Source organism: Gopherus flavomarginatus, chromosome 14, assembly GCF_025201925.1.
Source record: "Gopherus flavomarginatus isolate rGopFla2 chromosome 14, rGopFla2.mat.asm, whole genome shotgun sequence".
Classification (NCBI taxonomy): domain Eukaryota; kingdom Metazoa; phylum Chordata; order Testudines; family Testudinidae; genus Gopherus; species Gopherus flavomarginatus.
Window position 1 is genome coordinate 37,236,083 of NC_066630.1, and position 23,790 is coordinate 37,259,872.

The following is a 23,790-nucleotide window of genomic DNA, read 5'->3' on the forward strand; positions in this document are numbered from 1 at the left end:
AGCCCCAGGAGGCCGCTAAAGCAGAGGGATGGCACAGAAACCAAAGCAGCCACCGCTGCTCATAGTGCTCGTCCAAATGCAGGGGGCATTCAAAAATACTGATCTGCTTGTTAAGCAGAGAGCCTGCGCCACGGCCAGTCAAGTTCACACGGGCCCCAAGAACCCTGTAGCTGGCAGCAGAGGTTGATGGTGGCTGGCAGAGATGCCAACTCAACCATCTGCTGGCCAGGAGCACCCCTGTTCAAATTCAGCCACCCAGCCGAGCTGCGGGTGGGGCAGGTTTCCCTGCCTTCGGTAGAGTGGTTCCCCTGGGCACTACCAAGTCACCCCGCCAGGAAGCGCTCAGCCCTGGGACCCACCCAGAAGCTTCTGAAGTTTTTCACTCTTGCAGTGGATTAAATTGCACTTTTGCTGAGGTGGGAGGGGAGGTATTTAAAATTCCCAGGAAGGTTCTCCCCCACGTCCCTCCTCACCCTGTTCCAAAAGACAATACTAATGAATCCCTCGGCATTTCCCAAAGGAGGGCAGGATCAGCATCCCCATTTTACAGATGGGAAAATTGAGGCACAGGGAGACAAAGCAACTTGCCTGAGGTGCCCAAATAGAACCCAGCTCTCCCAAGCCCCAGCCCATGTGCTAGGCCCTCCTGCCTCCCCTGAGCCAGGCTCTGTGCTCCAATAGCCACGTCCTGGAGAGAATGGTCAGGAACAATGTGCAACCGTTTCTAGTCTACGTCTACGCCACAGTGCTGCATCCTTGGGGTTTATGGGGGTGAAGCCTGTGTGTGACTGGAGAACAAAATGCTGCCTTCCCCCCTCTCCCCCCGCCAACACAAGTGCAGTCCGTGCCAGTGGGGCAGGGGCTGCGTCCCACCAGTTACAGCTTCCATCGGGCAGCTGGGCCCAAGCGGGTCGTGTTACAGCCCAGACCGTAAACCCACCGGGAGAGGTGGTTAAAATCCCAGCAGCACAGCACCAAGCCAGTGCCTGGGCGTCTCCAGACAGGGCGACAGGGCAAAGCTCGTCCTTTGCTGTGCCCCACGGGTCCCTCCCCCGGCTGCACCGGCCGCTCGCCCAACAGCGCCGCCATTGTAACGTCCCCGCCGGCTCCCAAAGCACCGCAGCCAATGTCTGGAGCTGGCATGGGAGGAGGGGATAGGGAGCACCAGTCTTGGCACCAATGCAGCAGCAAAAGGGTTAATGCCAGGGACGTTTTGAAGGGGCATTCCCAGCCCACTGAGAGGAACAGGCAAGGTTCCCTTGTCAGCAGCTGCCACCTATGACGGTTTCTCCCCCAGCAAGAAAGGCGCCCCGCCAACAGCCAGCACCGCACACCGCCACAGCAGCCTGCCTCCGAGGATCTCAATGCACGGTATGAACGTGAGGAGACCTCATTCGCCTCAGTTCACAGAGGGGAAACTGAGCCACACCAAGGGGCAGAGACGCATGCAAGGCGGCAAGAACATAACCCAGGAGTCCTGGACCACAAAGGTTGGTGGGGTTTAATGACACGTTCTCTACGACGCACAGGAAGGTGGAAGACGCTCACCATACCCACAAACGCCTGTTGTCTCAGCTCGGAATGGACATTCCTCTACGCCGCCATTGTCTTTCTCCCATCGCGCTGCGCCCTCACCCGCTTCCCACCGGGCAGAACCGCGCGCAGCAGCCAAGCTGGGCTCTAACCAGTCACGGCAGCTCAGAGCCGCCTGCTCTGCCTTTCTGCTGCAGCCAGACACGGCGCATCTCGAGGCTCTTCCAGTGCCAAGCGACTGCTCCTTTTTCACTTCCTGTCCTGAACTGTAGTGGGGTGATTAGCGATCTCAGCCCGGGGCCAAGGAATCAGCAACACCCAAGCCACAGTCCCTGCTCTGACCCTCCTGTGCCTCAGTTTCCCTGGGGGATACCACCACTCGAAGGGTGGCAGGATTTAACTCATTAGTGTCTGTCGAGCACTCTGGGCAGAAGGTGCTACAATAAGAAATCCAGTTAGTCCAGATGCCAGTGACTGTGGGTGGGCAGACTGAGGGGCTATTGTGGTCTGGCTCCTCTCTGGAGGGTAAATGGGCAGCAGGTACCTCCCTGCCTGCGCCAGCGTCTACCCTAGTCCCAGCAGAGTCCCAGGACTCACCCTGCAGGCTAATCTGGATTTGTGGGGAGCGGAGGATTTGCAGCTTCTCCTGCCCCACCCCCCGCTCCCCTGGGGTGCTCAAGCCCTCCCCCACCGTCACTCTATCACTGTTAATTGCAGCACGGTCTCACTTAATGAGTGGCAGCCAGAGCAGCAGCCATGTTTGCCTGACTGCGCGTACTCCCCCGGGCGGGCACACAACTGCCCCCTCTGCCTAGCACAAGCCTGTGACGAACTGGGAAAGTTCTTAATGTTTTCTCTGAATACTGTGTTGGTGCCTCAGTGTCCCCATGGCAGTTCTTAATTATCTGGCAGAGCAAAGGGCCAGTGCACCTAAATGCCTGACACTCTGTCTCCTAGCAACTGATGGCCTGGGCCCCTCCCCTGCAAAGGTGCCAGCTGAAGGTGTTGGAGACAAAGGGATCAGGTGACCTCCTGGCCCGGGAAAGGAGCTGAGCAGAGAGGAGGGGCTGGGGGGGGTTGTGAGTCTGGAGCTGGCTGGGGTCAAGGGTGGAGGGCAGACCTGGGGGTCTGGCTCACTGCCCCCCAGAATGGACCCAGCCGAGGGGTCCGGTTCTCTGTACCTACAAGCTCTGTTTTAGACTCTGTTCCTGGCATCGAATAAACCTCTGTGTTACTGGCTGGCTGAGAGTCACGTCTGACTGCAAAGTGGGGGTGCAGGACCCGGTGGCTTCCCCAGGACCCCGCTGGGGTGGACTCGCTGTGGGAAGCGCACGGAGGGGCAGAGGATGCTGAATGCTCCAAGGAGAGACCCAGGAGGTGAAGCCGTGTGAGCTTCTTGCCCTGAACAAGTCTGCTCCAAGGGAGAGGAGGCTCCCCAAAGTCCTGACTGGCTTGGTGGGGAGCAGTTCCAGAGCATCGCCCGGTGACTCCGTGATAAAGCCCTTCGCTGCTTTACCCCTCAGGATCCAGCAGCCCCTCTCCTGGTCCTTTCCCTGCAGCAGTTGGACCCCTGCTCCCTCCTTCCTGGTGGTTTTGTTCAGGGGGAGCTGCCCCCTTCTCCCCCCGCCTCTCCTCTCCCTGCCAGCCCTCAGCATCACTTCCCTCCCAGCCATTCACCTTCTCATTCCTGCCCCCCCATCCCGCTTCTGTTCTCTGTAATTTGCATGAAATTAACTGGCTCCCACTCTGCTACCTGGCTGCTGGAGGAAAGGAGATGAACTGGCCCTTCCCTGCTATGCTGCTGAGCCAGAACGTCTGTCTGTCTGTCTGCCCACGGAGCTAGTCCCAGGGACTGCACCCTGGCACCCACTGCCCGCTCTCAGTGCCAGCTGCTGGGCCAGAGCCAGGCCAGACTGCAACGAGCTTCCCCCCAGCAGTGCCCCGCTGGAGCCAGGCCAGACTGCAGTGAGCTTTCCCCCAGCAGTGCCCATCCAGAGCCAGGCCAGACTGCAGCGAGCTTCCTCCCAGCAGTGCCCCCCCAGAGCCACCAAACTGTGCTGATCACATCTCCTCACAAGTTTGGTTTCGTATAACCAGACTTGCTCTGCACCCGTGTGGGAGGGAGCGCGATGAGCAATCCCTTCATCTGAAGGATGAAAGCCTGTGTGAAACAACCAGGTTTCTGGACAGCCCAGATGCAGGGAGCCAGAGCACCGTAATTTTGCAGACACATAACAAGCCCCCTGGGAGTGCAGTGGCTGTTTGGCACGTAACACTTCCTCCCAGTCCGGTCGCCCAGGCTCGCCTCCGGCAAATCTCCTGCTGCTCCTAAGAAAACATCCTTATTGAGCTGTCTGGGAGAATTAGCCCCCGATGCAGAATTCAGAGCCTGTGACACTCACAGCCTATGAAGCTCCGAGAGCCAATTTGCAGAGGGGGCTGGTCCAGAGAACGCGGACTTCCCGCGACCCCAGCGCTCCCAGTGGGCCCAGTCCTGCAGCCCTCTGCACACAGAGCGCCGGCTTACAGGATCCAGGCTGATTGTTTCTTGTCTCCAAGGTGGGTGTGTCTGCAGCATCTGGGGAACTGGAGATGTACCGGCCCCTGACGGGAACAGAAGCTCCTTTCAGGGAGTCCCTGACAAGCAGCAGATGGGCCGGGCTCAGTGTCAGATTGAGGCTCACATTGAGGCAACGGAGAAGACGATACCAGAGGCTTCTGTGAGTGAGATGCTAGTCTAGGAGTGGACACCGCCGGCCCCAGCCCTGCATAGCTAAGTGCCTCACAGACACCAATCAATGTGCCCATTTTACAGATGGGGAACTAAGGCCCAGATTAAGTGACAGCACAAGGAACTGATCCCATATGTCCTGTGCCGGTCATTTTCCCTGGCCCTGGCTGGAGCCAACTGCATTGTCCTGCCACATCCAACAGGCTCCTCTCAGCTTTTTATTTTAAAGGAGAATAAATAATCGGGAACAAACTAAAATGAAGGCTCCACAAGAGAGAGCACAGTGTGTGCATCGTGCCGCAGCTGCCTCCACGGTCAGCGCGCGTAGGAATTTAAAGGGGCAGTACTCACAAAGCAAAGGCACTGCAGTTTTGCAGCTCCATGCACCACAGATGGCTTCAATGAGAGCAGGAGCCGGCTGTCTGTGCCGGCCTGGGTGCCTGTGACAGAGGCCCAGTGAGGGTTTGCTATTTTGCATCAGCAACTTGTCAGGCCGGGCATACTCACTACACCTAACACGCTGTGGTCATGATATATACCCCAAAGGTGGCATGTCATATGTCATTGGAAAACTAATCACTCACTGATCATTAATATTCTCGCACGATGTACGTACGGTAAACCCCCAAAGGACCTCAGAGATACATGCTGCAAAGATGTCCTTAAAATGTATTTGGCCTAAGCCACGCCTGTCGCAGACAAAGGAACGTGTTCCACCTGCTTGAAAGCATCTCTGATGTAAATTAGGCAACATGTGACCAGAGACAATGGAAGGTCCATTTACATAAACGGTGAAGAGCGGCATCCGCCTAGCAAGTAGGGGAGACAGCCTCAGGGGGTTGGAACCTCAAGTGAGCAGCAATTGAAGCAACTGACTGTATACGATGTTACCGTCTTACAGCAGTGAAGGAAGTGAGGTCTTCTATAAAAGCCTGTGACGCACTGCTGATTCTCACTGTAAAATGCAGACACTAACCCTGTAGGAGGATTTATGGATCCTCACTGATATATTGTGCTTTAAAGTCTGAGACCAAACAAAGGGAGAAACAGGTTCTCCCCCAGGTAGGAGGGGTGGCGGCTGTTTACCTGTCTCCAGTGTAAATTAAGCAGCCTGGAATCAAAACGGCAGAAATCCCTTTGCACACGCATCAGCAGGAAGATGGGACATCCACAAGAAAGGAAGAGCAGCAGGAGGCTTGAAGAATGAACTTTGGGATGATACAAGGGGAGCAAAAAGACACCAGGGGTGGGGGCGTCTAGCGCTTGGGGGATTCCAGAGGCCAGAGCTCTTAAAAATCGCAGAGCGTTGGCTCCATCGCCCAAAGAGGCTGACGTCTCAGGGAGCTGAGTGTAGGTGAGAAACCTGCTTACCAATAGGGAGAGTAAGTGTGAAAAAATCAGGACAGGGGTGGTGGGTAATCGGGGCCTATATAAGAAAAAGATCCAAAAATCGAGACTGTCCCTATAAAATCGGGACATCTGGTCATCCTACTTACCAAAGACTGTCCCTTTCTGAAACACGCTGTGCCTTAGAAGTGTATTTTCACTTCTGTTTGGTTGTAACCCACGTCTATCCTTATTCCTTATACTCGGCATCACTTAATCCTCTCTCTGTTGGATTACATAAATTTGTTTTACTTTTGATCCAAACCAACCCAGTGCTGGGATTGAAATGAGGGCCAGTTACAATAATGAGCTGCAGCGCACTGACTCTGTAAAGATGCAATGAACTTACTAATGGCTTTGAGTTGTCCCAGGAGAGGGCTGGACACGACCCAGGCAGGCAGACTGGGGTAAATCTGGGACCGGGGGCAAGGCATTGGAGTCACTCTGCACACACTAACCGGGCAGTGGAAGCCAGGCTGTGACCCGCATGCTGGCAGCTGGGATCCGGGCTGTGAGTCACAGCAGCACACCATTAGATGCCCCCAGAATGGCAGGGCAGGTGAGGACAGAACCCCCACTGGTCTGGGTTGAACCCCAAAACCTCGCAGTGTCATTAAGTGGCAGTAGCGGGCTACACGGTGCCAGACCCAACAGGAGACACTGCCCGCCCTGAGGAGGTCACCATGTAATGGGGCAGATAAGGCTAACCAGGAGATCCAGAGGCAGCTGCAGGCCCAGGGCCGCACTGTGTCCTTAGGAGGAGGAGGCACCAGGCCACTGCCCCATGCGTTAAGAGAGCCCGGCGGATGCTCGGCTCTGCACATCAGCATGGGCACTCGGGCTGGGCCGAGTCCTACCCAGTCCTGCAGAGGGCAGCACTGACACCGAACAGCCCTAGCACAAGAGGCAGCGTGTATCCGTGCCACACGCATGGCCAACCACACAGGGCTGGGGGACCCGCTCCCCTCTGCCAGGCTGGCCCCGGGCCCACCCCTCAGAACCTCGCTCCCCTCAGCACACGATGCCGACGGCAGCACTTGGCCAATGCTCGCTGGCTTCGCAGCAGCCGTGCCCCTTAAAGGAGGGCTTTGAACGAGGACGGGGGAGCCTGGCACACAGGCACGAGGCGCCAGGAGCAGGAACCATGGGAAGGAGGCTGAGGTGCACCGGCATGGAAGATAGTCAGACGTTCTCCCTCCATCCAGCAGCACAGCTCCAGGGGCGGGAGCAACGTTAGCCACGCTTGGCCTCTGTGCTCAAGATGCCCAGCGTCCCCACAGCTGGATCTCGCCACCTCGGCTGCCCCCGGCTCCCTCCCCTGAAGCTGCACCAATGCTGGAGCAGTGCGGAGAGAATTGCTGACAGCTCCCGGCATCGACAAGGCCCCTGTCAGATCCCGAGCATGCAGGTAAAGCTCCAGGAGCGGCCACTGGTTTCAGATGCCTCCGGAGACCCACCCAGATGCCTCAAGCAGCCACTTTGGGAAAACGTTGGCCTGTCCCCCTCCCCCAGCTCTGGGGCTCCGTCTCCCCAGCTGCACAAGGCGGCTAGAGACACCCATCTCAGAGGAGAGCTTGGGAGGCTGAATCCCTCACGCCGGCGAAGGGCAGGTGAACGCGTTACAGAAGCACTAAGCCACGAAACCTCTTTTGTCTCACTTTACCACGCCCAATATAGACACAGATCCACCACATGCATCGACGGCTCCGGTCTGGTGACTCAGCAGAGGGCCGCACCCACTCAGTGGCAAGAGGAGAGGATCGCAGCTGGCAATGGTCAGCAGGGCACAGCAGAGATCCGGCTGGCGCAGGGCCCCGGGGACGACCAACAAGGCCTTTCACCATGAGGTCGCCGGTTCAAATCAGCCCCAAGTTGGCAGTAAATGCCACGGAGTGTTGGGAGGCCAGGCTCCTCCCTCACCCCGTAAGGCAGGGTGCAGAAGCTGTTCCTTTCCTGTGGGCACACGCTGGAGCCCAGCAGCAGTAACTCCACTTTAAAGCCAAGACCCACAGGCAGTCCCTCTGGAGGGCTGAAGCTCTGGCTCCAACATGGGGCCACGAGCATAGATGCAGGAACAAGCTGGGCCCAGGGGCTGCTGCGTCGTGGACACTTGGGGAACATCAGGATGCTTGATGGGCTCCCCACAGCTCCCATTCCCCATGGGCGGGACCCAGGGCAGCTGGGGCTGGGATTAAAAATGTGCCCAGGCGGGTTGGCTGGGTGACATTAGTTAGGATTTAGGGCTGATGGAGCTGGCCAGAGCCCAGGCACTGTGCACACCCTGCCCTCAAACAGCTCAGCCAGGCCCAGCTGCAACTCACCAGAGCTGAGATGTGGGTGCCCTGCTATTCCTACCCTGCCAATGCCCTGAAATCCCAACCCACCGCTCCCCTTTCTATCCCAGTGCTTGGGCCCAAACACTCAGCTCCGCTGATGCCCCTCACTCCTGACTCGCACCCTCCCACCCATGCTATTCCAACCCTGGTCCCCCACACCAGAGTCCATTCATCCTGCCCTGCCCCCACATGCTGCCCCAAATCTAACTCCATCCCGAGAAGAGGTGCCACTCAGGGCCAAATAACCTGTGCAATGGTTTATTTAACAGCCAGACTGAGATCTTGCCCTTGCCACGAACCAGGGCTTGACCTCCTTTTGCAGGGGGGAAAGGCCCGTGCGCTGCCCCACAGCTCCACACCTCTCTTCCGCGCCAGGCTGGGGGTTTCTTTGTCTCAGCAACTGCAGTTTGGCCCCTTTAAGAACGGATCCCGTAGGGAGCCTCCCCATTGAAATGCAAAGCACACCAGCTCTCCACCAACTCTGCCTAAAATATGGGTCAAGCCAACCAGCTGGGGAGCCCCAGTCACGTGGGATCACCTGCCTCTCGCCTGACAGGCTGGCAGGTGGAAAACTGAACTGCTCTTTGGGGGAGGGGCAGGCTGGAGCAAGAACTTGCACCTCCCTCTACCAGCAGCTCCCTCTGCCACCCCTGCACCTTGGGCAGACTCTGCCTGCCGCTGGCTCCGGACTGGCACAGCGCTCCTGGGACTCAGCCCACGCAGCGAGCGTGACTCCCGTAAGCAGATCGATGACCCCAGTTCTCTCACTAAGGACCCAATCCTTGGAAATCACCTCAAGTACCCACAGCAATCCATGGGAGCGGAGCATGCCCAGTTTTGGGCCCCAAATCAGTGACCTGCTAACACATTCTCCCCTACCCCCGTCTCCCATCCCCCTCAGGGCTACAGGGAAGTACAGCACCATGTACACCTCCCCCCCATCCGACTTCCACCCACACACTCCTCCGGCTGCACAACCAAGCTCCCAGGGATCCCAGGTGATGCACAGGCTTGGGACCGAACGTGAGATTTAACTATTTCCCGGCCGGTGCTGACGTCATGTGCAAACGCAGTCAGTGGCACGGAAGGGGCCCAGGGGCGACCAGGGTGTAGGGCTCTGGCTGGGTTTGGCTGCTAGGCCTGAATCGTGGCTTTAAATCCGCAGCCTGCCCGGTCTGGACAGCACGAGCACAAACCACAGTGCCAAATTCCTCCGGAATTACACAGAAAGCAACAAGTGCAAAACCATCTTCTCGCCTCTCTCCCCTTAGCCTATAAATAACCCAGGGGGTCAGATGCTTTTTAAAAAAAAAAAATATCCAGGCACAGCTTGTCTGCTGGGCTGATCCAAATTCAGCTGAGTTTTGCTCTCGGAGGGAGATTCCCACAGCTGAATTCAAAGGATAACCCCCCTCATCTCCCTCCACCCCCAACTTTTAGGTGGAAACACCACAGCTGCAACTTTACCCGGCCCCAAGATGACCAGTGACAGTGGCCAGCCCCCTACGCACGGCACAGGAGTGCTGGGGATGGGTGCTCAGAGCAAGCCGGGGTTCGGGATGATGCTCAGGCATAACCCAGAGACAGAATCTCCTGCAAGGATGCTCTCAACACAAAAGAGGAACGTGGGGGGAGGTCTTTCTGCATTTTGCAGCTGCCCTGGTGTTTCAAAAGCAGGGAGAAGGGTGGGGGGGACAGACCTTCAAAGCTAACGATAATGAATCATGCATCACAATCCCCGCGATCCCCTCCCCACTTACCCCCAATTTCCTGCTCTTCATTTTCACGTAGCCCTGTTTGACGATGTCGTTAAAATTTGTAGCCATGGCGTAGCCCTCTGCAGCTGGGATCCACTCCCAAGGCGCTCCAGGCTTTTCCCTCGCCTGCTTTCCTTCCGTCTGTCTTTCCTCCCCACCCTTGCTCCTCCTTCTGCGTTCACCTGTTTTCAGATCCTCCCCGGGCTCTGGGTCGGGGTCCTCCTCAGCATTGTCCTAGCAGCCTCATGCTCCCCTCCTCCCTGGCACTGGCTGTAAAATAAAAATGACAGATTAGAGATAGTGACATCTTCCCCTTGGTCCCCCCTCCCGCTTTCCTCTTTCTGGCTGAACCATTTGGGAAAAACCAAGGTGCATCATACAGAAGAGGAGAAATGGAACAGTCCAGTTGTTAACCCCTCGATTCTTCCTCGAGCTGCACAACAACCTTCTCCATGCCTGTGAATCTGCTGCGGATCCAAGAGGGGAACCGAGCCAGGTGTATGGGGATGAGACTTGGCAGCAGGGAGGGCTGATCTCCAGGCTGCTGCGGGCCCTGGAGAAATCATCTCTGATGAAGGCTCTCCAGAGCTTTAATGCACTACAGAGGCAAATCAAAGCACAAGGGTCGTTGCAGGGCAGCAGGAGATTTGACCTAATAAATAATGACATCATCTCACAGATCTACAGCTCTTTTCATCTCCAAAGATCCCAAAGCGCTCCGACCAACTGAAGAAGCTGACTGCATCCCAAGACAATCCATCTACCACTGACCATGGGAGCCAGGAAAGTGCTGGCAGAGATGGCACACACTCCATAGTGAGTACCAGCCGATCAGGCCTGGACGCTTCTGATAAACAGGGGATCAAGCCCCCAAACGGTGTGTCACTTGTTCCTCTCGGACAGACCTTTTTTTAAAATATACCTTCGCACTACTTGTATGCCTTTTCATGCCAGTCAAATCTCATTGCATCAAAATGCAGCCACCTCTGGGGTGGAACACAAAAGCTGTCTGACAGCTTACAGAACAGGCCCGTCTACATTGCGAGAGCAACCAAGTCACAACACTGTGTCATGTCTGAAACATTGTTCCACCTGATAGCACGGACAGGACCTAAGCATGCCTTTCAGTCTGCCACGGCCCCAACATGGAAAGCAATGCCTGATGAACCCCCAAAATGACAGGCACTTAAACATGATGTATGTAGGAAACTTTAACTATGTGGGCTTCCCTTTAGCATCAATCACCCGCTAGAACCTGTGGAGCACAAATCTTTATTTCTGTCAAATAATTCTCCGAGAGTGGGGCATGTAGGACATTTTGGGATTAAAATGAATGACAGCTCTCAAAAATGAGAGACATTTGTTAGATACCAACCCAAGCATATCTGATCCCCCGTCACTGAACTGTGCGGCAAGAGGGCTGTAGCAGACATCTACACGACAAGGCACAACAGGAGACAAGCGGGATGTAGCCAGGTCCAGTGACCCAGCTGATTTTGTATTGCAGGCGGGCCCATAGGCTGCACACGACACTTTAGGACAGGAAGTGCAGAATGACACTACATTGAAGGTGGTGTGGGGAGGGATGACTTACGCAAGCACAACAGAATTACACTGTTTGGAATAAGACCGGGACGCTGGAGTGAATGCCCTGGCTTTTAGGAAAAACATTGTGGGGTCTTTCACGGTCACAAGGGGTCAGCGCTAGGAACTCCCATTCAAAAGAATTGCTGACACTACAATGGAGTGACCAACGTACAGTATGCTGCCCTGAGACAGAGTTATGGGCACAAGCACGGAGAGGCTGGCACCATGACCAGATTATCAACCCCAGGAGAAAGCAGACAGTGCCAGAATCCCATGGCCAGAGACGGGAGGAAGATGCCAGCACATGCACAGATGGCACAGAACACTTCCTGGATCTCATCCCCGAGAGGCACTCGCTTCTATCCAATGCTGCCATGCCAGTGCCAGGGTGGCTACAGGCCACTGCTACGTGACCAGCCCTCGTGCACACACAGGGCCAAACCGCAATCAGATGACGTGCCAGCAGTCCCGTTGGGGCCAAAGCGGCTGCTTGTGTTTGTGAAATGATCATAACATTGGTTTTATTTTTTCAGGAGGGAAGCTGATCACCGAAGGTTTGCTGCTGAGAGCTCTCTGTGTGTCACACACACACACACACCTTCTTTCCGCTGGCCCTGCACCAAGCAGTGCTACACAGATCTAGCGCCAGGGTGGAGTAACGGCACAGAGCAGGATCACGTTACTGGCCTTGGGGTTGCATGACCGGTGCCAACGCTGTATTGCTAGCTCCAGGGCGGATGGGTTAGTAGTGCCAAGGCTGAGCTACCAGCAGCTGGGTGGATTTCCTGGCGCCAGAGCTGCTTTAGCGAATAAGAATCGGGTTCCCAGTGCAAGGGTGCAGATCCTGGTGCCAGGAGTGGGAGAACAGCAGCAGGGAGGGAGGAGTTCTTGGCATGAGGCATGAATCATCAGAGCTTTTAACACCACAGCGGGGTTCCCGGCGCCAGGTAGACTAGCAAGGCGAGGGTGGGACAGGGACACCAACGTCTGTGCCATGAGGTTCTCTCTGCCAGAGCTGACAGCAGTGCAGCACTAATTAATCTCTCCGAGACCTCGAGCTCCTAATGAGGAACAGATGGGATGGCCTGTTTGGCACATTCAAGCAACGGGAGTGGAAATGCCAAGAGCTCAAGTGTGGTTCTGCAGATTTCCACCTGGCGCATCTGTCCACCCCTCCATCTCCGCACATCATCTTCCTGTCCAATCATCCACCTCTCTGTTGTCCCTCAAGACCTCCAGCCTGTCTCACTGGCCCCTTAACCACCAAACTGCAACCCTCCCTGCTCTGACATTTCCCTCTCTCTCTTTTCTTTCACAGCCGCCTCCTTTTTGGCTTTGTCTCTCTCTTATGAAGCCTGACACTAATATGCTACCTCTGAGTGAAGTCAAGGACTGAATTGGAAACAAATGTCACGGTACTCTTCCAAGCTACAAACCAAGCCCCACCCTCTGGACACTCAAACTAGACTCCACTCACAGCAGGCTCCATAATTTGTGAGACTGTTTCCTTTACTGCATGCCTTGATCAGCCGTGAAACGGCTGACAGTTAACCAGTCATTGTTAGGTTTCAGAGTCAACATATCATCATCATCATCATCATCATCATCTCCTCATTCAGATGAATGGGGAAGTTCAGGCTGCCCAAAGCAGATATCGCTGCAGCACTCACACTCTGGTCCCACTTTGAAAGTTCTTTGCAAACACAAGGGATTTGAGACTTTTTTAAAAAGGAAACTTAGATCTAGGTGCACAAGTCCCAGCTCACCAAGCCACTGCCACCCAACTCGCTTGGGCAGTAACATCTGGCATTTGACATGCCCTCTAAGAAAACACGAGAAATGTTTCACAGATAAACCTTCACTGTTACATCATTATTCTGTGGAGGGATGGGCAAAATGGCCTGGGTAGAACAAGAACCAGCCCAAAATTACTCATCCCAGACCTTCTTAACTCACATTTTAAATCACTTTTCCACTGTTGCGCTACCTGATTTTGGCTAGGGCCAGAAGTGGAGCTGCTGTTATCCCATAAGAATGGTTTTTCTCTCTCATTTTCCAACCCAGCCGCATGCAGGCAGCATCAGATACTCAGCAGCTTGCTCCGTGGGCTGTGTACACTGGAAATGGCGATGCCTGTTTTCTGCCTCCTGCACTTTTACATTTCTAAGAAATTCATCTACTTGCAGAGGCAGCAGCCATATTGATCTCAGAGCTGCTGCTGCAGCCTGTTCCGGAAGGGAGGCACACACCATGCTCTTTCTGACAGAGACTTTACGTTTGTTCTTTCTTTGCATTGTTGTTCCTTAATCAAACAAAGGAAACCATTTAATACAGGAAGTGTGCAGCTGCCCATTCCAACAACAGTGCACTGGATCTAAAGCTCTCAGGCTTCAGAGACGTTTAGATCCAGATCTAAACTCTGTGATCCACAAGTGTCTCAACAGGAAATCTGCAGAGCAAAGAGCCTCTGAGAACTCCAGGAAGCCCCTGACCACTTGGACACTTATCTGCCCAGAACCTATACAGCTTTTGGCAAGCGGAACGGGCTGCGATGGGGAAGGGGTGAATCCTTCTTTAGCCCAATCCTGGATTATTGTTGCAAGAGGCCCCGTTATCTTGTGAAATAGACTCTGTTTTACCCCAGAGCAGTCCTGTCTGCAACACACATTTCCCTTCATTTAAGACATAAAAGCTGCGGGTGGTTGTTTGTTTGTTTAAGGGGCACTGTCAAAGGAGGAGAGAGGAGGAAACGTAACAACAATTTCTCCTTTTTTCCTGACACCTGTTGTGACTCCCTAGCTGCCTTGTATCCCCCAGGCAAAGGCTTCCACGACCCTTTCCTGGAACAGGCAAACACCAGCAAACCACTGAAGGCAGCTCAGTATTTATGACAGACCCTACAGCAACAAACTAGGGCGTGCCACAGCTCACACCTCTGTGCATCGCTACAAGCCAGCGCGTGGCGCTCGGTCTTTATGCGCAACAAACCAGTACACGGCGTCTATGACCAACCTGGCAGTGATCAACCTCGGATGCAGCTCAGAGTTTATGAGCACCCCTACAATAGCAAACTAATGCATGGACCTCGTGGTTCATGACTAACCCTACCATAACAAACATGGGATGAAGGGGAAAAAACAATGGAGACAAGGAAACAGGGCTCGTTTTCCTGCCTCTGCGGGGCGTTCCACTGTCATGAAACATGCCGTCCCCTGCATGGTTTAGAGAGCTGTATGCAACTATCTTCCAAGGCAGCGCCTGCGAGTCTGCAGCCACAGCCCCACACAGCATACAGCCACATGTGGTTTTCCCCGTGTGCTCTCAATAAAGCGCTCGCAGCGCTGGGTGGGTTTGCCAAGTGCACCCAGCACTGGTGAAGAAGCGCCAGATCCAACAGCCCTAGCGACGAGAGGCCTCCGTGCCCAAGAAAGGCAGGGGCAGTGCCAGCTTCCCTGTGGGCATTCACCACCCAGTGCTGCTGCCGAGAGTAAAGACACGAGTCGTGATCATGGAGTAGGGGGGGGGTGATGTTCATTCCCAAGAGCCTGATCCTGATAGGTGCTGGGCTCCCCGCACACTCCACAAAGCCAAAAGGGAACAATGACGCTCGGGCACCAAACTCATTTCCTATGGGCCCCCAAGCAGCCAGGAGACAGCAGTGATATCCCAGCCCTGTGGAAGCTCGAAAGCTTGTCTCTCTCACCCACAGAAGTTGGTCCAATAAAAGATATCACCTCGCCCACCTTGTCTCTCTCAGGGATTGTAGACTGTGCCCATCACTGCGGTATCTGAGCTACCACGTCCTGAGGCCAGTCTACCAAAGGATGTTGCCTTGGGCCACTCCTAAGGAGGCAGCAAGCGTCTCGTTTTTTTCCTAAAGGCAACTGCCATCTACCGCACATACCAGCCTGCCTGCGCCAGCCCAGCTGGAGCCTCTCACAGTAAGTCACGGAGTCTGCACGTTAAATAATTCATGGAATTCAAAGCACTCATAAAAACCAACAGAATCACTCAGAAGCCAAACACCGCCGGAGGCGGCGCTGCGGCTTGGGTCTCCGTTCCAGGGTCCATGGCAAGGGAATTCCAAAGCTGCTCTCGACCAGCGGTGGGGAAACTTAGGTCCTAACTGGCAATGGAGCGCGTGACCCGCTGGCGGTGCAGTGGGTTCTAAATGCTGGGTGCATCTGCAAACCACGTGGCTCATACTCAATTCAGTGCCTCAACAGGTAAGAACCTATCTTCACTGCTGGCTGGCACATGATTCCTGTTAATTGGTTCAGCACAATATCTATGCTGCAAAATGACACTATGGAGAGAATAATATCAAGCTTTTTTATAGGTCAGTATCATTATCCCCATTTTACAGATGGGGAAACTGAGGCACAGAGGTATGGTGTGACTTGCCCAAGGTCACCCAGCAGGCCAGTGGCAGAGACAAGACTACAACTCAGGTCCCCCAAGCCCTAATCCAGCGCTCTGTGTGCTAGGGCAGCCTGCCTCTCATGTAGCAAACTCTGGAAGCCCAACACTAATGACATGACTCTAATTGTGCCGGACTATCTGAGCAGGCCATTCCTCTCTTCTCAGACCTCCCTGTGGCAGAACGTCCCACAATGCATTGCCCCATATTGGTGGTACCATGTGTGTACATCCTGTAGGTGTTCTCCTCATTGCTAGGATGCCGTGGTGTAGCTGCCCCGATTTTCCCAGATGCACAGCTACAAAGAGGAAGTGTGGTAGCTGAGGATACATGCTCTAGACAGACACACAGTTGTGTTGTAAAACACAGCTGTTGTGTGCAGTGGCAGATTAGCCACTGGGCCAACGGGGTCTGTGCCCAGGGGCCCCAGCCAATTGGGGGGCCTCAGAAAAATGGGCACCCCCGTGCCCCAACCCACTCCGCCCACCCAGCATTCCTGCGAGGGAGCGGAGGCTCGCTCTGGGTGGGTGGGTGGAGTGGGGGAAGCCTGCTGGAGCACAGGGGTAAGCCGGGGCAGGGGAGAATGCAGGCAGAAGGGGTGGGGAGGGGCCCACACTTGCTCTGGCCAAGGGCCCACAAAACCCTAATCTGCCCCTGGCTGTGTGGACCCAACTCACCCAAGTTGGTTGGAATCAAGTCAGAGGTGAAAATCCCAAACTGGCTTTGAGTGCAGTGGAGACAGGGCTTTAAAACTGCAGTTTGCTCTCCCAGCGATGGGCCTGGGAGGAGCATTAGGGGATTTGAGCAGCAGCGTAAATAGGGTGAAATTAACAGGGAGAAAAGGCTTAATGTCAGGGAAAGCGATCTCCTCAGCCTTTAACAACAATTACCATGTCGGAGCCCAGCAATGTCCCACCGGCACTCCTTTATAACACAGCACTGCCTGGACAACTTGTGAACCAACCGCATCCTCCTGACTGTGTAGCCTCACGTTACCAAACCACGTGACAGCCCTGGGCGGCACTTCTACACCCACCTGCTTTAGCTGCATGGGGCATTTCCAGGTTGCAACCAGCTCTCCCAGCAGGCCTGGCTTTCTAACAGGACCCCAGACTCCAAAAGGGAAGGGGTGGGAACCCCACTGCTCAGCGCCTTTGCATTGGATCTGGCCAGAGCACTGGTAGCCGTGCAAGAGAGAACGAGCTGCAGCAGGGGAAGGAGTCAATGCGACAAAAAGGGTCTGGTCAGGAGCCCCAGAACATATATTGCTTGGCCAGGTCTGTTGCTTCCTGAAGGTGCCCTGGGCTCAGCTGCACACGGACAGGGCAGAACGAAAGGTCCCCGGACGCAGTGCTACCGTACCAAGCACCGGGCATCCGTATTCACTCTCACTGACCCATGGCAGGGCACTGAAGAGGCTGGTCCAGGCTCTTGGGTCCTCAGAATCCTGCCACCCAGCCCAGGCAGGTGCCCACTTGCATTAGGAGGCGTCAGCTCAGTACAGACCTCTCTCACTCCACCCAGAGAGGAGCAGGAGACAAATCCTGGAGGGGAGCCCACTAGCTGGATTTCCTTTCCGGACTCTGGATCAGGATTCAAACAGCCTCCATCGTGTCTATTCCCCTGCCAGAAGTTGGCCTTGGCATCTCTGCCCAGCGAGGCCCCTGCATTTTGGCCCTGACACTGCACGTGACCTGCCCTCTCTTTCCCTAGAGGTACGTCATTACCCAGCAGCAGGCCAAGGCAGCAGTAGCCTCTCCTCTGGAAGCCCCCGCAGCAAAGAGCACAGCTGAGACACGGAAAAGCTGCCCCCTCCCAGCACTGTAAGACATGGAATAGCTTCCCCCCAACAAAACCAGGTCATCATGAGAAGCTGGGAAGGCAGAGTGAAGCCGCCTGTCTGGATTCACTCCCACCCAAGCCCCAGCATCCCCGGCAGCCACTGCTCGGAAAGAGGGAGGGGGGGACTGGACAAGCCAACCGGCAATCTCAGCTCAGGATGCAAGAAGCTGGAGCAGGGGATGAGCAAGGGGGCCGACTGCACCGGGTCAGGGCTCCGCTAAGATATGGAGTTATCTAACCCACTGGGATCGGTCTGAGCTCGGGGCAGTAAGAAGAGAGGCCGGCAAGCAGGTGTGGAGGGGCTGTGCAGAGAGACAGTGGCAAGGGGTGGGGGGAGGCAGAGAACATGAGGACGCTCGGGGGGGGGGCGAATCAGATGGGAAATGGTGAGAGGGAGCACATACAGCACCCCTAAGCTCCAGAGGTCAGGCTAATGTGGCCGGCGAATGCCTCTGCTCACAACCTGTGGTCTGGGGAGGCCTCAGAGAAACCAAGCTTCTGCATCTCATCCACTCCCTATTTGTGCAAACCATTAAACCACCCGACCAGTGCTCAGCATGGGCCACGTCTGCTCAGGTGAGCGCCACCTGTGCTCGAACAGAGGGCACTGTCTGGGGCCCCGAGGCTGAACTGAGGGGCATCTGCAGCGGTCAGGGAGGGAAGCCTGGGGCTGGGATAGCAGGGGAGCTGCAGGGCAGGACTGAGGGGAATTGGCAGAGCTGGGGGAGGGCCCAGGGCTGGGATAGCAGGGGGGCTGCAGGGCAGGACTAAGGGATATTGGCAGAGCTGGGGGAGGCCCCGGGGCTGGGTTAGCAGGGGGGCTGCACGGCGGGACTGAGGGGTGTTGGCAAAGCTGGGGGAGGCCCCAGGGCTGGTATAGCAGGGGGGCTGTAGGGCAGGACTGAGGGGTGTTGACAGAGCTGGGGGAGGCCCAGGTCTGGGATAGCAGGGGGCCTGCAGAGCAGGACTGAGGGGTGTTGGCAGAGCTGGGGGAGGGCCCAGGGCAGGGATAGCAGGGGGGCTGCAGGGCAGGACTGAGGGGTGTTGGCAGAGCTGGGGGGCAGGTCTGGGCTAGCAGGAGGCTGCAGGGCAGGACTGAGGGGTGTTGGCAGAGCTGGGGGAGGCCCCGGGGCTGGGCTAGCAGGAGGCTGCAGGGCAGGACTGAGGGGTGTTGGCAGAGCTGGGGGAGGGCCTGGGGCTGGGATAGCAGGGGGGCTGCAGGGCGGGACTGAGGGGTGCTGACAGAGCTGGGGGAGGGCCCAGGGCTGGGATAGCAGGGGGGCTGCAGGGCAGAACTGAGGGGTGTTGGCAGAGCTAGGGGAGGGTCCGGGGCTGGGATAGCAGGGGGGCTGCAGGGCAGGACTGAGGAACACGGGCAGAGCTGTGTAAGGGAATTTTGCACAGTGCCTGTCTGGCCACCTATGCTGCTGTGCGGGCAAATCCATCAGCCCCTTGATTTCACCACTCCCATTTAGGGCCTGCTCCTGCTCCCCTGCAGCCAGGGGGGTTCAGCCCCTGACTTACACACGTGCAGAACGAGTCACAACAGCAGAACGAACCCATGAGCGACAATTCAAAGGGGAAACCTACACAGTGGCACCTCTCCAAATAGAGACCTGAGGCTTCCAAAAAGCAAGACCTCAGCGCCCATGGCACTTGTGCAACCAGTCGAAGCTTGTGAGAGCAACACCAGCCAGTGCGGGCTTTAGATTGTAAACACCTTCTGGCAGGGCCCTATAATAAATATATGGAGACATACCTATCCCATAGAACTGGAAGGGACCCTGAAAGGTCATTGAGTCTAGCCCCCTGCCTTCACTAGCAGGACCAGGTACTGATTTTGCCCCAGACCCCTAAGTGGCCCCCCCAAGGGCTGAACTCATAACTCTGGGTTTAGTGGTTTGAGCATTGGCCTGCCTGCTACACTTAGGTGACTTGTAACCGGTTACGGATCATGATGTCTAGAGGGTCTGGCAGTCTCCAGGTGCTGTCCCCCTGCCTGACACACAAGTGATTTCTCTTTGTGGCATAGGACACCATCATCATGCTGCTGCTGCAGGAGGTATACGGAAGGGGATAGTTTCCTCCTACAGCTTGTTCATGGAGTAGAAGGGAACTGGGGGTAATTTGATGTAATTATTAGGCAGGAGTGTCTCCGAACCAGGAGAAGAGCCTGTCCAGCTGGGGCATGAGAAACAGGAGCCTCCCACCTGAGGCTTGCTAGTTTGCTGGCTGTTGAGTTTGACATGCAGGTGCTGGGTGGTGTTGGTGGCCTGTGACGTACAGCAGGTCAGCCTGGATGATCAGATTGTCCAGTCTGGCCTTAAACGCTATGATTCCAGAGTCAACTTCTCAGGTTGTGTAGCTCACACTTCATCATTGTGCAGCAGCTTTTGTTACAGGCAATGAGTGCAGAATTTCAACGGTGCCCATATACCTCAGCTTGGTTGGACTCCTTACATGGACAGCTCAGTACAGCGAGCTAAGAGTCCCTGGGCCTCTCTATAACAAAGGTGGGCACCAAAACTGAGACCCCCTTTGGAGACCAAAGCTGCAGGACTGTTTGGAGGACGACACGGGTCCTGTTTGCCTACAGAGTCTCTATTCAGCAGGCCTCTGGGTCTTAGTCTCTCCTCCGCTTCCACTCAAGCCTAGGTTTTGAGAAGAGGAGGGGGAATTATCTAGTGTTACTGACAGCCGGGGCATGACTAGGGCTCAGAGGATGGAATTATGAACACTCACTGAACACGGTTGGATTCAGTGGGGATGAAGCAAATTGGGTGCTATGGAAATGGCTCAGTGAGGAGCTCTCGAATTTCCAGGAGAACCTTCTGCCTGCTCTGGAATTCCAGAGGTGGTCTGGAGAGAGGGCAGGGTCAGTCCAGGGGAGCGAAAACTTCTCTTCCATGCAGGAAGGGCTAATGCACCGGACCATCAGGACGAATCCTGGATTGCAGGCTGCAATAAGCTAGGGCCACAGTCTGCCATGGGAACCCCGGTGCAGAGAATTTTTAAAGATAGACACCACAAAGCACTAAGGACTCTCCCACAGAGAACAAGCCTGTACTGGAGAACTGGACTGGACAATAATGGGTCTCTCCTGCCTCCAACATCTATGTTTCACAGGATTAGTCTCTTACAGGCCTCCAGTCTGGGTCAGCCTACACTGCGACAGAATCTCAAGCGCTCTTTCTAAAGCCTCCAAAGCTGCAGCTATCTGGTGGGTCACCCCCGGAGACACCCCCTCTACGGACAGGGGTGTCCTTGGGAGAGACACAAGAGGCTGTTGTTGGAAGCAGCAAGCACTCCCGTCACCTGCCCAACCCTAGTGAGGTATCACACGACAGAGAGTGGGTCCTTTCCCCACCACCTGCCTTCCAGCCACTAACTGATGGAGTTTAGGAAGGAGCTCTGGGTCATGTCCACTGCAGGGCTCTGACACCTTCCTCTGGAAGGCCAGGTGCTAGCCCCGGTCAGAGACAGGCTCCCAACCTAGACCGAACCCTGGTCCCATGCAGCAGGGCTAGGTTCCTCAGCAGCCCGGCTCCCTTTGACCCCAGAGAATCCTGTACCTGGGCTCTTCCTGGGTGGATTGTTTTCTAAACAAACACTATTGCCAAGGAATCCTGCAGGTTAACCAATAACCTTGGGAGAGAAAAGAGCCGGCAGCAGGGTGATCTTATCTTATCACAGGCCTTTGGAAATGCCCAGGCAGGGCTCCCGCTGTCTCTGCTGAGGGCCCCTTACCCCCAGCACATTGATCTTATCAGGGTTTCTCCTGGCCTAGAAAGTAAAAGCCACACATCCAGCTGTCTGCTCCCCCGGTCCTGTCCTATCACCAGCCAGGAACTGGCACGTCAGCAGGGTTTGTGAAACCTGTGTGCTGCCCACACCCTTATTGTCTCCACTGCAGAGTCACATCCTAAAGCAACGTGATCTTCCCAGGGTGCGACCCACAAGGTGGTGGGGAGAGCGGGTACAAGGAGTTACAGGTTCCTTAAGTGCATGCCCTGGAAGAGAGATGGGGCGACTCCAGCTGTGACCCTGCAGCTCTGTAATGTGGGACCCCGTCTCTCCAGCAAGCCAGATGGAACAACCCCAGGTGGGACCCAGCTCACACGTCCGCAGCCATGGGAAAAGTTCAATGCAGGGTCCCTGAGGTCCTGAGAAATGCACCTTCATCCCCTGGCTGTGGCACTGCCTCAGGGAAAAGCACCGATCAAATTCTGCCCCTGAGTCCATCCTGCCCACTCACAGGCTCTGCCTCTGCCTCACTTTGTGACCTTGGGCAAATCACTAACTTCTCTGTGCCTCAGTTTCTCCGTTGGTGCAATGGAGATACCACCACGCAGAGGTGTTGCTTGTCTTAACTTGTTCTTGAGACCGAAGTGCTTTGAGATCCTAGGATGGACGGTGCTATGGAGAGACAGAGCATTAATGCCACTCTCCTCACCTGGTCCCTCTCTGGGCTGTTGGTTGCGGTGAGCTGTACTGATATCGGGGGAGATGAAGAGACTCAGGCTCCTGGCCTGCTTTCACTGAGCGGGCACCCAATCAACTCAGCAAGACTTGGCACCTAAAAAGATCCTCCCTGACACACAGCAAACAGGAGAGACTCAGACTGTGGGCTAAGTGAATTAGGAAACAATCAGTGATGTGATCACCCAGGGGTCACAGAGGAATCCCCACATCTGGAGCACCTTTCTGGAGGAACTTTACCCACGGCTCTGGTGCTGGGGCGGAAGGACTGCTCCAACCTGGGAAACCTTTAGCAAGGCGTGAAACTCAGAGCTCCCCAGAGAGAGACGTTTCTTTCCTGGGGCTACTTTAGAAAGAGGAGACAGGCCAACCCCCTGGTGTGAGCTGACAGACCCCTAAGGAGGAGAGACCTTCATCAGGCTCATGGTGTTAGACGGAGGGGAAAGGTCTGGGGGACCATTAGAAGGGGAGTTCTGGACTCTTTCTCCACCTCTGGGCTCCTTTAAAAAGAACAGCCCCAAGGCCTCTACATCCTGCTGTAAAGAAACAGCCCCTCCACACCCGACTGTTGGGATGGAAAAGAGCACCCTGATCAGGGTCATCTATAGCAGGGGTGGGGGCAATGGGTACCCCAGGAGGTGCCCTGATCTGGATCCCTATAGCAAAGAATGGGGCGGCGAGTACCCCAGAGGGTGCCCCGATCTGGGTCCCCTATAGCAGGGGTGGGGGCGGCAGGTACCCCAGGGGGTGCCCTGATTCTGGCAGGGGTGGGGGCGTTGGCTACCGCAGGGGGTGCCCCAATCGGGTCCCCTATAGCAGAGAATGAGGCGGTGGTTAACCCAGAGGGGTGCCCTGATCTTGGTCCCCTGTAGCAGAGAATGGGGTGGTGGTTACCGTAGGGGGTGCCCCGATACAGATCCCCTATAGCAGGGGTGGAGGTGGTGGGTAACCCAGGGGGTGCCTTGATCCTAGCAGGGGTGGGGGTGGTGGGTACCCCAGGGGGTGCCCCGATCCGGGTCCCTATAGCAGGGGTGGGGGTGGTGGGTACCCCAGGGGGTGCCCCGAGCCGGGTCCCTATAGCAGGGGTGGGGGCGGTGGGTACCCCAGGGGGTGCCCCGATCCGGGTCCCTATAGCAGGGGTGGGGGCAGTGGGTACCCCAGGGGGTGCCCCGATCCGGGTCCCTATAGCAGAGGATGGGGCGGTGGGTACCCCAGGGGGTGCCCCGATCCGGGTCCCTATAGCAGGGGATGGGGCGGTGGGTACCCCAGGGGGTGCCCCGATCCGGGTCCCTATAGCAGGGGTGGGGGCGGTGGGTACCCCAGGGGTCCCGTCCTTGGCGCTCCCCGGGGACTCCCGAGCGCCCAGCTCCTGCGGGCTCGGTGCCCCCCAGCGCGGCGGCGAGCGGCGGCTCCTACCTGCCCCGCCCCGGCGCTCCCGGCTGCCCGTCTCCCGAGCTCGCTGCGCCCCGGCTCCAGGGACGCCCGTGACCGGGCCGGGCCCCACCGCCCGGAGCTCGGCGGCGGCGCTAGAGGCAGAGCGCAGCCCCCTGGCCCCGGCTTCCCTGCTCGGTCCCGGGCACGTCCCAGCCCAGCCCCTCCGCCGCCGTATTCCTCCGAGGAGAGGGGCAGCCACACTTCCCCGGCTCCCGCGGACGCGGCCCCCAGCTCCATGCAATGGGCGGGCTCAAACCTGACCCCTCCCCTTTCTGCTCCTCTCCT

At 56.3% G+C, this 23,790-nt stretch overlaps 1 protein-coding gene across 3 annotated transcripts in view; it reads right to left on the minus strand.

The window, feature by feature from the left end:
- DOK4 (docking protein 4) overlaps positions 1–23,563 on the minus strand; it is a 42,777-nt gene extending 19,214 nt beyond the window's left edge. For 2 of the 3 annotated variants that reach the window (XM_050923309.1, XM_050923307.1), the window contains exons 1-2: positions 22,046–22,215; positions 9,747–10,013 (exon numbers count right to left, since the gene is read on the minus strand). In XM_050923309.1, the coding sequence (XP_050779266.1) occupies positions 9,747–9,812 (66 nt within the window). In that variant the 5' untranslated portion in view covers positions 9,813–10,013; positions 22,046–22,215. Of the gene's footprint in view, positions 1–9,746; positions 10,014–22,045; positions 22,216–23,487 lie in introns of those variants that run through there. The other variant, XM_050923308.1, reaches the window with a different exon arrangement.
- Between the last annotated feature and the right edge of the window lie 227 nt (positions 23,564–23,790).